At 39.2% G+C, this 14,011-nt stretch overlaps 2 protein-coding genes across 2 annotated transcripts; one reads left to right on the top strand and one right to left on the bottom strand.

The window, feature by feature from the left end:
* The first annotated feature begins 755 nt into the window (after positions 1-755).
* On the top strand, positions 756-2,311 carry LOC113765527 (actin-related protein 2-like). Its single transcript, XM_027309746.1, has one exon. The coding sequence runs from the start codon at positions 888-890 to the stop codon at positions 2,055-2,057; it is 1,170 nt and encodes a 389-aa protein (XP_027165547.1). The 5' UTR covers positions 756-887; the 3' UTR covers positions 2,058-2,311.
* Positions 2,312-10,195: 7,884 nt separating this feature from the next.
* Positions 10,196-12,982, bottom strand: LOC113766662. Its single transcript, XM_027310830.1, has 3 exons — positions 12,222-12,982; positions 11,686-12,045; positions 10,196-11,408 (listed from the first exon to the last, which is right to left on the bottom strand). The coding sequence occupies exons 1-3, from the start codon at positions 12,980-12,982 to the stop codon at positions 10,196-10,198; spliced, it is 2,334 nt and encodes a 777-aa protein (XP_027166631.1).
* Positions 12,983-14,011: the final 1,029 nt, after the last annotated feature.

Here is a 14,011-nt window from a genome sequence, read left to right as displayed (position 1 = left end):
AGAAGAGTTTGTCAAATTTTCTATTGTGGTTTGACTTTTTTCATTATTTGAGATTTCATTGATATTTTGAGTTGATTATTATCTTCTTTCCCACATATATTTTGAGTGTTTGTTTTATCTCTTCAAATTTATAACTCTGCACATATTGTTTATTATTAGAACCCCAAAATTTGGGTCTACGATTACGCTGTACCATTTTTATCCATGGTGTAATTTATCTTCAATACAATCTCCAAACCATTCTATCACCTAAGACCTACTTTCTTTCTTTTTTGAAAAAAATCGTTCAAAATGTTCCTCACATTTTGCAAGATGATTTTTTTTATCCATCATTTTTAAAAGTGTAATTTTACGTTTCTTATAAATTCACGTTAGTCAAATTTGGTCTCTATCTAAATTTTCGACTAGTTTTCGTTAGAATCCACCATGTGCCTTGCACGTGATCATTTTGAGTGGTAAAATTGCCAAATCACATTTCACATAATCTAATCCATAATCCATCACATCTTACAAAATAAATTTTTCAGTTCATCATATTTTATAAAATGAATTTTTTCATCCATTATTGATCATGTTTAAGAATAGTTTTTTTTTTGAACATATGTATATGTCTACTTAATTTCACCTGATCAGTACAAATAGCATGCAATATATTTCTATTCGATTTCACCTACAACTACAATTAGCTTATTTAAGTGGAATTAAATATAGATATATTATATGTTATTTATACCATTCAGGTGGCCATTTTTACAAGCAAAAGTTGATTTGCATCAGTACAGCAGTACTTAATCCAAGAATAGAGGGCCTCATTCGGATGAAAGAAATCTAGCATCTGGATCACTTCAGCTTCTTCACCCCTTGGACTTGAGAGTCATCACGGAGAAATGGACAACCGCAACGTCGTCATTTGCGACAATGGCACTGGTTATGTCAAGTGTGGCTTTGCAGGTGAGAATTTTCCCACATCAGTATTTCCCTGCGTTCTTGGAAGGCCAATGCTAAGATATGAAGAATCCCTCATGGAACAAGAAGTCAAGGACATTGTTGTTGGGGATGCTTGTTTGAAACTGAGGCATCAGCTGGATATTTCCTATCCTGTCAACAATGGGATAGTGCAAAATTGGGATGATATGGGCCATGTATGGGATCATGCCTTTTTTAATGAACTGAAGGTAGACCCAACAGAGTGTAAGATCTTGCTCACTGATCCTCCTTTGAACCCATCCAAGAATCGTGAAAAGATGGTTGAGACCATGTTTGAGAAGTACAACTTCGCTGGTGTCTTCATACAAGTTCAAGCTGTTTTAACATTGTATGCTCAAGGTTTGCTTACAGGATTAGTTATTGACTCTGGTGACGGTGTTACGCATGTGGTTCCAGTTGTGGATGGATACTCATTCCCTCATCTCACAAAAAGAATGAATGTGGCTGGACGCCATATTACATCATATCTCGTAGATTTGCTTCAACGAAGAGGGTATGCAATGAATAGAAGTGCTGACTTTGAGACAGTTAGGGATATTAAAGAGAAATTATGCTACATAAGTTATGATTATAAAAGGGAATATCAATTGGGACTTGAGACAACCATCCTTGTTAAGAATTATACACTACCTGATGGAAGGGTGATTAAAGTTGGGACTGAGAGATTCCAGGCATCTGAGGCTCTTTTCACTCCGGAACTGATTGACGTTGAAGGTGATGGAATGGCTGACATGGTGTTTCGCTGCATTCAGGAAATGGATATTGACAACCGCATGATGCTATACCAGCATATTGTTTTGAGTGGAGGAAGTACAATGTATCCTGGGTTACCGAGTCGCTTGGAGAAAGAAATTTTAGATCGCTATGTTGATGTTGTTCTGAAGGGAAACAAAGATGGATTAAAGAAACTGCGGTTGCGGATAGAGGATCCACCACGAAGAAAGCATATGGTATACCTCGGAGGAGCAGTACTTGCAGGAATTATGAAGGATGCACCTGAGTTTTGGATTAGCAGGCAAGATTTTTTAGAAGGAGGAGTTGCGTGTTTAAGCAAGTGTGGCCAGGCATGAGTTCATCTGGCAGAAGTTGTAAAAGGCAGAAGATCTAGAACAGGGTTGCAGTTGGAATTGAAAAGGGTGGATGTATCACTTGGGTGGCGCAGACGAGCTTCATTTTGTTTCCTTAAGGACTTCATTACTTTGCTTGCCTACAAAACAGTGGTCTTGTACTAACATTGAATTTGTTGCCTGTACCATATAGTTCCTACGCTTATAGATGTGTAGTGTAAGTTTTGTGAAGAAAAAAAAATACTATTCAGGTGAAATGAAATAGACATATACATAGGTTTTCAAAAATAAGAAAAAAATTATTTATACACATGATCAATGAGGGATGAAAAAATTCATTTAATGAAATGTGAGGGATGAAAAATTTATTTTATGAAATGTGAGGGATTATGGATAGGATTATGTGAAATACGATTTGACAATTTTGTCCTTAAAAAATGATCACGTGCAAGGCATGTAGTGGATTTTGACCAAACACTAGTCGAAAATCAAATTTGACCAATATAAATTTGTAAGAAATGTAAAATTATACTTTTAAAAGTGAGGGACGAAAAATATTATTTTGCAAAATGTGAGGGACGTTTTGAATAATTTTTCCTTCTTTTTTTTATTTAACTGTTGTCTCAAACTTGTGAATGTTAATGATTTTATTAATGCAAGCTATTATTTGAAGACTTCAATCTTCAATCTTCTATTGACATGTTAATAACAAGAAGAACTATGAAAATTAATCAAAGGTAAATGTAAAGAGGGGAATGATAATAACATTTTCAAGGAAAAAGTCAGGCATAGAGGGAGGGGGTAGAGAGTTCAACGAAGGTAGCAAATTAAGGAGTATGAATAAATTTCTAGGGTAAATTACTAATAACTTCCATATGGTTTCATTTGTTACCACATACAAAATGTTTCAAAATATCCACTTCACCTCTCTATGATTTCATATAAACTAGAAATTTAAGAGAAAATAGTCTATATAACGTAATTAGTTGAAATATCAACAGTGGCTTACTTTAATGCTAACTATGTGTGGATAAATACAAAAATCACAGGAGGCAAAAGTGAGTATTTATGCAAACCATAGGGGGGGTTAAGTGGATGTTATAATTTCATCATATGTACTGTACGCGGTAAAATTTCAAGTCTGCAAACAAAACAAGAAATATACACGACAAATGTGTAATATAAATTTAAGAAAATATGTGAGTACAATCTCTGAGGTTTTCTCGAACTTGTAGAGAGTTTCCCTCGATTCTCCTCCTCGAATGCTAATCCAAGGGCTTCGCAGCTTGTTCTTGGATCCACCACCAATTCCTTCAAATCTTGATATAGAAGATTTGAAAACTTTAGAAGATATTTGAAGACTCAAGTCTTGATATATGGGAGACTTGGAGAGTTTGAAGAGCCGGACCTTTGTAGCTTGGAGCTTCAATGCTTTGAACGTATGAGATGCCTCTTGGTATCTCTGTGTGTCTGTGTCTTTGATTTGGTTGAGAGACTCCTATTTATAGTTGTGGTAAGAGGTAGAGGTTGAAGACTTGTGTACCACTTTACTTGTCTTGCAAGACATGCAGTCATATTAGGACTGTGCTAGTCAAATATTATCTCTTCATTTTATATTTATTAATAAAGAGATAAGTAATTTCTTGATTGGCCAAACTCGTGGGGACACGTGACGTGGCGCCGTTTGACTGGCCAGGCTATTGCAGTACATAAGAAATATACTTTGATTTAAACAACTCTAAATATTATCCCTTTAATAAGAAATAAATATTTAGATATTTATCCAATAAACATGTGATATGATATGATTTGGTTGGTGGAGATATCCCTGCAATTTGAATTGATCTGGAACAGCTCTTCTTGACACGTCCCAAAATATAATTGACCATTTAATAACCAATTTTTCCAAGTGTACATGCCATATGGCAATATCCTATTGGATAAAAAATATTTTATAAACCAATGGTAATTTTTAGAATTTAATTAAAATTTCATTGTCTACAAATGCCCCCTCGAAACTTATGCGTGAATGCTGGATATCGGAGCAAATTTTGAACGGACAAGTTTTGACATATATATTTTTTTGCTTCAATTTGAACACCATTGACATATTAGTTTTCAAGTGAAACCCATAAATGGGCTAAACTTCAAGCTTTGCAAACTTCATATCAATTACTTGTATCACATATGATAGTTACGTGGAATACCACCAATGCATCCCCTATTGAGCTCAATTTCCAAGAACACTAGTGCTTTCAATTTCCCAAGGCCGGATTACTTCATATTGAGATCTTATAATAGAGCCCGTGGATGGACTTAAATTTTTGCAATATCATAGCTTTTGAATTGGTCTTGAGATGGCCATGTGGGTGCCACCCAATCCATGCAAAATTCGGTGATATCAATCCCAGGATCATGCTAAAGCTTTGTCGGACTATCATTTCAAGTAATAGTCTGTTCAATGTCGTAGCTTTACTCAAAGCTTGGCAACTCAAATATCAATTCATGAGCTTTGTTCAGAGCTTTGCAATGCCGTGACTTCTGAATTGGTCATAAAGTGGCCACCAATTTTAATTATAACCATTTGTCCTCAAGAAAGCCCAATATATTGATATGTAGGACATTGCATATTGCATGCTTGATCATTCACGTGTAAGGCACTTTAAAAATGAAATCATATGAATCCAATTGGTCTCATATGCCTCTTGTTGATCAATTCCACACGGAACTCCACCGCTCCGAAATTCGAGACCATTTCTTCTTGTCGGCCTTGGGAACTTATGCAGCAAATCACCAAGAATTCCTCTACTAGGACTCTCGGGTTAACGGCTTCCCTTCCTTGTTAGCTTCAAAGTTCAAGCAATTTAGAAGTCCGAAAACCCAATTGCAAGAGAGACCATCATCAGCGCGAAGCCAATCTCCCTAAAAATTACAAAAACTTCACGAGAAAATCTTTTTCCTTCGACCAAAAGACTTCCAACAGAGACCGAATCCTATCCGGACTAAAGCGACGGGCCTGCTCATTTTTCCTAGGATTTAGGATCAATCCCCCATTATAAATAGCTAAGTCCAGGCTACTAACTCCTTAATAATAAAGAACTTGAACGAGTTTATTCTTTGCTTCATCAAATCATTGTTAGTGTGGCTATTGCTATTACCACCGCCGCTCGCTTGTTTGTCAAACGCTGCTACCATTGGTCAACATCAACCACTATTGCTGCTACTCAATTGGTATCTACCCACTGTTTGCGTTCTGACGAAAACGGTTCCCATTTATCAGGTACCCGAAATTCTACCTTCGGCACTTAATTGTTGAGAGAAACCTCGGCAACAGCTTTTGCATGTTTTACTTTGATTCACCCTTGGTGTCTTGCACATGATTGATACTCGGAACTTGCATCTTACGCATGTTGTGTTGTGAACCCGTAGGATAACATAGCCTTCTAGTCATCTTGCGGCATGACTTCAATTTATTTCAAATCCAATATTTAGCATTATATCTGATTTGCTTGTTTCCCCGTTGCGCATTCAAGAGTCTGGTTTCAATATTGTAAACTTGTTCCTTCGTGTAGCCTTCTTCATGGACACCTTTGTCGAGGCACTTATAAACTAGTTGAATCGGAGGTAACCTCGGAGGCACTTTAAAACTTTCCACCGCAAGAATCAATTATATCATGGCCGCCAGTCATCTCTTTTAGGTGCCCAAAGACCCTTTTCTAGCCCTTAATTATTAGAAGAAACTTTCGGCAATAGACTTCGCGTATTTACTTTGATGCATCCTTGATGTTATGCGTCTATTGTGATAATACTTTTGGCCAATATCACCATGGCTGATGCTTTTATATTTGCATGCATGATTCTTCATCCATGATTATTTTTCGAATACCCGTACCTTCGTCAAGTGGCTCGCTAATAGCCCTTTTTGTCGTGTTAGTTTCCAGCTTCCAACGACAGATCTCCAAGGGGAAGGCTAACCTCGGAGGAGCTTGATAAAAGACTACCAGGTACTCAAAACTTTCCTTTTACTTACAATAATATCTTATTGTTAGAAGAGACTTCGGTCCAGGTGGTTCCGTGGGTGCCATGAATTTAATTATTATTCGAAACTTGCATGTCCACTGAGCCGCGTATTTTAGACTTGTATAATTGCATCGGCTCACATCGCAAGATAGCCTGGCTGTTTGATCCATCTATTAGGATAATACCAGATATGATATCTGAGCCTTTTTTTTTTCTTCATATACTAGGATAATACCAAATATGATATTTGAGCCCTTTTCTCTCTTTTTTTTTTTTGCTCGTCTATTAGGATAATACCAAATATGATATTTGAGAAAACTCTTTTCCCTTCTTTTTCTAGAACTCCGACCTTAATTGTTTTTTTTTTTGCCCCAATCCATGTCAATATTTCAACTTTACTAACTTGTTCTCCTGTAAATAGCCCATCTCGTGCTTGAAAATGAGCTTGAAACAATTTCGGGGATTTGAAGAGAGCCACCGATTAGGTAATTTAATTACCAAAATTTTGTAAGAAATTCCCTTCATTGTTTAATACTTTCTTTTTCAAAATCCCAGCAATCATGCAAATTAAGGACTACGCCGTGTCACTGCCGCATATTTCACTGACGGATGAACAGGGAGGAACTCAATCAAAGAGCTTGTCACTACATGTTTACAAACCAGTAATCGGCCCGCTCGCTGAATCCTTCATACCTCTTGAAGGATGCTTTCATCTTGAAAATTGGACTAGCAAGTGGACTAAAGAAGTGGTGGTCCCGTCGACTTTCTCTACTACGTCGAGGGAAGAAGAAGTTGTCGTATTAAACTCGTCACTTCACAATGGAGATTCAGAAATAGCCAAATTCACGCTTCCGTTCGTGGTCTTCAATGTTGACAAAGCAACATGGAAAACCCCTTCGTCCTTCTTCGGTGAGACGTGCTTCACCTCCCATTATTGGGAGTGAGTTGAGGACATGCTTGGAAGGTATAAAGACATACTCACACGCGCTGGCATATTTGAAGCCGTCTACGTGTCGAGATACTCCGACGACCGCTGTGAAAATATCTTGCGAGCCTTCTTCAAATATTGGCGTCCCTCGACGAACACACTCCATACGCCCGTTGGGGAGTTATCTATCACACTTTGGGACTTTTATTGACTTGGTGGCCTTTCGATCGATGGCACGTTTTTCGATGAAGTTGTTCCTTCGACGCGGGAGCTCCTCACTCGTGACAAAGAAGGGAAGCCACTTCTCCCCGAGAGTTGCAGGCACCTCTTTTCCGCCTACTACTACCTTTGGACGAATGACCAAGGGGTATGGATGAAGGACTGGATTCGCTTCTTGTTCAAAGGAGAGGCTAGGTATAGGGTTCCTCCGAGTAGAGCGAATAGAAGGAAGACCACATCTAAACCAAAAATGACTTACAACCCTTCTGGAAGCGTGGAGCCTTACGACCTTGCCGATACGAATGACTTCAATGTCCCTTTTGACACACTGGGTATCCCAGGGTCTCTAAAAAAGGAAACCTATATTGCGGCATTCATAGCGTGTTGGATTTGCAAGTTCCTTTTGCCAAGCAAAAAGGTCGATCGTATTCGCCCAAGTGTCTTCAAGGTTGCATGCTTAATGGTTACAGGGAAAAGATTTTGTCTTGCAATTCCCGTTCTTGCGAGCATATATCATGGGTTGAGGCAGATCGTCCACGCCCCTAACCTTGGAGAATGTGGGGTAACTTTCCCAATCCATTACTTCTATGCTTGGATTGACCAATACTTTGACGTATATTATGAGAACAATCAAGTGAGTAGCCACCACGCGCGCATGACAAGATTTAGTGGTGAGAAAATGACAATATTTTATGGCCAATTGGAAGTTGAGGAAGTCTTCAAAGAAACGAATCTTTTGATGCTTCCTAAATTGTGTTGGACTGAGAATGAAGAAAAGGCGTTGATTGATGACGGATCCTTATCATCAAGACTCACGAGCTACTTCATTAGTCAACGCTCTTGCCATTTAACTCTACGTAAGGACAATACTTTCATTATTGAAAAATATAATCCTTGCAGGTTCAGCAGACAAATCGGTTTCTGTCTGGACATCCCCAACAACTTGAAAGAGATCACTCACACTTATACTTTGGGTGAGGCTATTCAACTATGGGATTCTTCAGTTCGCACGCAGATGCGATCTCGGATGACTATACCCACACACAGGAAGCATCCATTGATCACAAAAGACTATGATGCCTGGTGGTCGACTCGGTCAAATAATGTCTCTTCAACTCCCTTAAAATTCACCGTTAAGGTCCCTCAGCAATCAGCGAAGAAGGGTAAGATTACCTCCGCCAACGAGTCAGTGCATCCTAATGGAGTTATAGAGATTGTAACGGGTCTTACCTCATCCACCTTGCGGAAGAACAAAACTATTAGCAGTCCCTTGGAAAACATTGTTACAAGAAATAAGTCTTCCAAGGATTCTCGACAGGCCATCAAAGAGGCGCAACCAGTGATTCCAGCAAAGTAGATGCCGCCCAAGGTTTCAAAATCTTTATCAGTGACTCACACAGAAGAAGATGTCGAAATTGAAGCGATGGACGATCATAATTCTCTCGAGACTATAGAACAAGAAGGGACTCAAGCTCAGGGCATCGAATCTACTCAAAGAGGAGCCCATTCGTTGGCGAGTGGCAGTAGTAGCCAAGACCGTCATTAGAACCGATCGAAGAAGGGGACATTTTCTGATTTGGAGGAAGTTTCCTTTTCACCACCGTCGGTTGGAATGTCGCCACTTAAGGTAATCATATCTTCATTTTTTTTCATTCCTTTTTTTTTAAACCCTCATAACATTTTTTTTTCAGCCTCCACTTCTTGAACTCCATCAAGAAGATGTTGGTACCAACTCACCAATTGAGCTTGAGACTGATGCTATAATTTCAAACAAGAAAGGTGACGAAATCGTTATCAGCATCCCAAAACAACTTGTCCCCAGTGGAGGTGCCTTGTCAAAGAAGGAGTTGACTAGTTTGCATGAAATCCGGAAAAAACCTAAGGTAGCATTGGTTTCAAAATTTCATGGTCAAAAAATGATCCAGGCGCATCGAAGAAAGTACTTGCAAAGTTTGTGGATGAATTTTCGCGGACAGATTCTTGACACTCCAATTGAGTAGATCTCTTCTTTAAAAGAGTGTGCAGAGAAAATCATTGCGGAAATCACAAGAACGGATCCTACCAATGGTCTCCCTTTAAAAAATCACTTGATAGAATTGTTTGTCAAGGCGGAGGCATATGATATTTTGGCATCTTCATCGTGGGAAATGATGAGCAAAGAAACACATGCAGAACTCCTTTCCAAAGCGACCATCCAACTCGGGAGAGTTAATGCAAAGGAAGAAGAACTAACGTGCCATTTGCAAAGTCTTGAAGAAAAGTTGCAGTCCATTGAAGATAGAAAGAAAGTTTTGCAACAGGAACTTATTGATTTGGAAAAACAAAGAATGGAAATCAGCTCAACCATCGATCAAAAGCATGAGACCTTCAACGAGATCCAGACCGAGATAAGACAAGCACATGATGAGCTCTCTTCTATTGAAAATACCAGCATCTTGACTGATGACGCAGTGAAGGAACTTGAAGACATGAAGTCTGCACTTGAATCATGCAAAATAGCTGTAGTGGATTATAAATTTGACATTTAGACTTTTTACTATGTCCTTTTCCTGAATTTGTTCAATTTTTTTTCTCATGTAATGAAATTTTTTTTTTGAATAAAATGCTTTCTGTTCCTTATCTCTCTTCTTTTTTCCTTAAAGATACAAGAACTCGAATGGAGCATTTTATTTAAATCTTTTTTTTGAAAAGATAAAATTCTTTTTTTTTTTTGCAAGGAACAAGGATTTGATTTGGAGTGGTGTAACTGAACTTAGAAGTTGCCCTCCAAGCTGCCTACGTATCCCAACAAGGGAATCAAGTCACACGTAGTTCCTGCCGTTCACATTTTAATCTCATGCAGGTCAGGAGTATCTATTTGTTTACCACCTTAGACTTGGTGGAGTGTTTCAGCAGTTTAACCACATACTATACTATTAGTGGTTGCCATCCACAGTTTTAGCTCATGCGGGCCAGGAGCATCGCGCGGTTCCGATTACGCATAGTACCTTTTTAGGTACTTGCCATTGATGGGGCCAACGCTTAATCCATTTTCAGCAACCAACTTGTATGAGCCATTTGTATATACTTCTCGAACGACATATGAACCATCCCATTTAGGAGTAAACTTTCTTTGTCCGCCATGAGTGAGAATGATTGGTCTCCGAACGGCGAGCACTAACTCTCCAATTTGGAAAGAGCGGGGTCGAACGTGCTTATTGAATGCCTTTGAAAGGCGAGCCTGATAGCACTCAATCCGTTGCTGAGTTTCCAATCTCTTTTCGTCAAGCGCTTCTAACTCCTCAAGGCAAAGACGAACATTATCTTCTTCGCTGAGCCCCTCTTGAATTGCAATTCTTAGCGAAGGTATTTGACACTCAAGTGGAAGAACAGCTTCAACACCGTAAACAAGCGCGTATGGGGTTGCTTGTGTGGGAGTTCGAAAAGTAGTTCTGTATGCCCAAAGCGTTTCTCCAATTCGAAGATGCCAATCCCTTTTCGATTTATCCACGATTTTCTTCAACAGATTACATAAGATCTTGTTGAATGCTTCAGCGAGTCCATTTGCGGCAGTGTAGTACATGGACGAATTGTATTGTTTGAAATGAAACTTTTCGCAAAGTTTGTTCATTGCTACATTGCAAAAAGGTTTGCCATTATTGGTGATGATATAACGTGGGACTCCATACCGATAAATGATGTGCGAGTGAATGAAATCTACTACATTCTCCTTTTTGACCTCTCTTAGAGGAACCGCTTCGGCCCACTTTGTGAAATAATCCGTCGCTGCCAAAATGAAAATGTGTCCTCCAGAAGATTTTGGGAGCGGTCCAACTATATCCAAACCCCAAGTATCGAACGGCCAAGAAGCCATAGTTGGATGCAATGGTTCAGGAGGTTGGCGGATGAAATTGCCATGAAATTGACAAGCTTGACATCTTCTAGCAAAATCGATATAGTCCTTTACCATCGTTGGCCAGTAGTATCCCATTCTCTTAATGCGAAAGTGTAATTTTGGGCTAGATTGGTAAGCACCGCATATCCCAGAGTGAGCCTCCTCCATTGCTTGCATGACTTCATCTTCTCCAAGACATCGTAGAAACACCCCATCGAATGATTTTCGGTAAAGCGTCAAGCGTCCCTTTGTAGTAAATGAAACGTGACGCTCGACGACGTATATCGACCCTTTTCTTGGGATCTTCTGGTAACTTCCCATGATTAAGGTAATCCACGATGAGATGACGCCAATCCTCATTTTCGATCTCATGGACAAAAATATGATAAATATTTTATTCCTCACCATCATCATCTTCATCAAACATCGGAGGTATGACCCAATTTTGACATATTGAAATTTGATTTCGATGAGAAGGTAGAGTGATCATGGACGCCACCCTTGCCAAAGAGTCAGCTTGTTGGTTGAAATTTCTAGGGATATGTTCTATAGTGACATTATCTAAATATCCCATGAGTTGCCTTGCATACTTGTAATATGGGATCAATTCAGGTTTCTTGACATCATAAACACCAAGAAGTTGATTTACCACCAATTTTGAATCACCATAGAATCTAAAATGCAATTGTTTCATGTCTACAGCCGTTTCAAGACCGAGAATCAACGTCTGATATTCGGCCACATTGTTTGAACACCGGCGTGTTAAAGTGAAAGAGTATGGCAATATATCTGTTTCAGGAGTATAAAAGACAACTCCCGCACCAGCTCCATCACGGTGAGCAGCTCCATCAAAATACATTGACCACGGCGATTCGATCATAAACACTTCTTCATCGGAAAGTTCATCAGTCAACTCCCACTGGACAGGTACGGGATGATCGGCTAAAAATCTGTCAATATTTGTCCTTTGACAGCCTTCGCAGGTACATAAATGATTTCGAATTGTTGAAACTGAAGGTACCATCTCGCGAGCCGATCAGATAGTACAGGTTTTGTCATGATATATTTAATGGGATTAGACTTAGATATGAGTCGAATAGTATGTGTATGAAAATAATGTTTCAACTTCTGAATGACAAATATAAGTGCCAAACACAACTTCTCGATGGGTGAGTAGTTCAACTCATTAGATGTCATCATCTGGCTCAAGTAATACAGCGCATTCTCCTTATCTTCATCGTTTTCTTGAGCAAGTAAGGCCCCAACCGACCGTTCTTGAGCGAAAATATAGAGAATCAGTGGTTTTTCTGGAATGGACGCAACCAGCACTGGGGGATTCATGAGGTACGCTTTGATGCTTGTAAAAGCATTCCTGCACGATTCATCCCACTCGAAGGGTACCCCTTTCTTCATCAGTCTACTAAAGGGTTGGCATCGTCCGGACAAATTAGAGATAAACCTCCGGATATATGCCAACTTCCCTTGAAGGCTCTTCAATTCATGAATATTTCGCGGTTCAAGCATGTTCACAATGGCATCAATTTTAGATCGATCGACCTCTATTCCCCGTTGATGAACGATGAAACCAAGAAACTTGCCAGAAGTGATTCCGAATGTGCACTTCATAGGATTCATCTTCAGTTGGTATCTTCGAAGACGTTGGAAAACTCTTCGAAGGTCTTGGATATGATCCTCTCGCTTCTTTGATTTCACCACAAGGTCATCAAAATAGCACTCCACATTTCTATGGAGCATATCATCAAATATTCTTTGCATTGCCCTTTGATATGTCGCTCCAGCATTTTTCAAGCCAAATGACATTACTTTATAGCAATAAATTTCCTTGGGGGTGCGGAAGGCAGTGAGCTCCTCATCCTCAGGCGCCATACGTATTTGATTGTAACCAAACGATCCGGTCAGAAAAGATAGTGTTTCATGCCCGGTCGTAGCATCTACCGTCAATTCTGTGATGGAGAGCGGAAAATCATCTTTGGGACAAGACTCATTTAAATCTCGAAAATCAACACAAATTCAAATTTTCCCATTCTTCTTCCTCACAGGGACAATGCTTGAAATCCATGTTGGATATTTCACTTCTCGTATGAACCCCGATTCAATTAGTCTATTTATCTCATTTTCTATCAGAGGAATCAATTCAGGCCGAAAGCGCCTTTGAGTTTGCTTGACAGGTTTTGTTCCTCGCTTGACAGATAAATTATGAACAGCGACTCTAGGATCCAAACCGGGCATTTCTGAGTAATTCCAGGCAAAGACATCTTTGAACTCGAGCAGCAAATCAACATACTCTTTCTCTTCTTCAGGAGTCATACAAGAACTTATATAAATTGGACGAGGGCCGTCACTTGTGCCAAGATTAATTTCTTTTAGGGCATCGACTATATATTTTACTCCCTGCTCAAATTCAGCGGGAGCGTCATCTGCATCTTTTTCTTCTTCTTCAGGATCACTGATCGTAATATAATGACAGGAAGCCGTACTTTCTTGACCCTGTTCTTCAAAAATAGTTTCAATTCTTACATTGAATAAGTCTCCATAGTGCATGAAGAAATTGGAGACTCGCTTTCTTTATTAGAGTAAGATTTTCTTTCTTGGCAACTTGGTACTCTTGCTTTTTATTGCCTAATCTTTCATAGACGGGCGGTTTCAAATATTTCGGCTTCGGGTCAAGTCTGTCAAACACAAAAGTACGCTTTGACTTTTTTTTCAACCTGTCGAACACAGATCTCCTTTGGCTTGTGACCTCCATTTCCTCGTTTACGTAATTACAACTTGCCCTTTTGATCATTATACGCACTGGAGAAGGTGGTTGATAACCGAGACCCATCGATAAACTTTCAACATTATAGTCTTTTTCTTTCAACATTTTCTGCATAGGTGTTGATCCATGAGTCTTCT

Source organism: Coffea eugenioides, chromosome 3 (genome assembly GCF_003713205.1).
Source record: "Coffea eugenioides isolate CCC68of chromosome 3, Ceug_1.0, whole genome shotgun sequence".
Taxonomy (NCBI): domain Eukaryota; kingdom Viridiplantae; phylum Streptophyta; class Magnoliopsida; order Gentianales; family Rubiaceae; genus Coffea; species Coffea eugenioides.
Note: the sequence above shows the minus strand (reverse complement) of the source record. Positions and strands in the feature narration are given on the sequence as shown.

Coding starts and splice junctions, on each gene's coding strand:
- LOC113765527 (XM_027309746.1), top strand. CDS start 888: ATGGACAACCGCAACGTCGTCATTTGCGACAATGGCACTGGTTATGTC.
- LOC113766662 (XM_027310830.1), bottom strand. CDS start 12,982: ATGGCGCCTGAGGATGAGGAGCTCACTGCCTTCCGCACCCCCAAGGAA. Junction 12,046..12,221: donor CTTATATTTGTCATTCAGAA/GTTGAAACATTA, acceptor AAATATTGACAG/ATTTTTAGCCGATCATCCCG. Junction 11,409..11,685: donor GAATTGATCCCATATTACAA/GTATGCAAGGCA, acceptor AATCATGGGAAG/TTACCAGAAGATCCCAAGAA.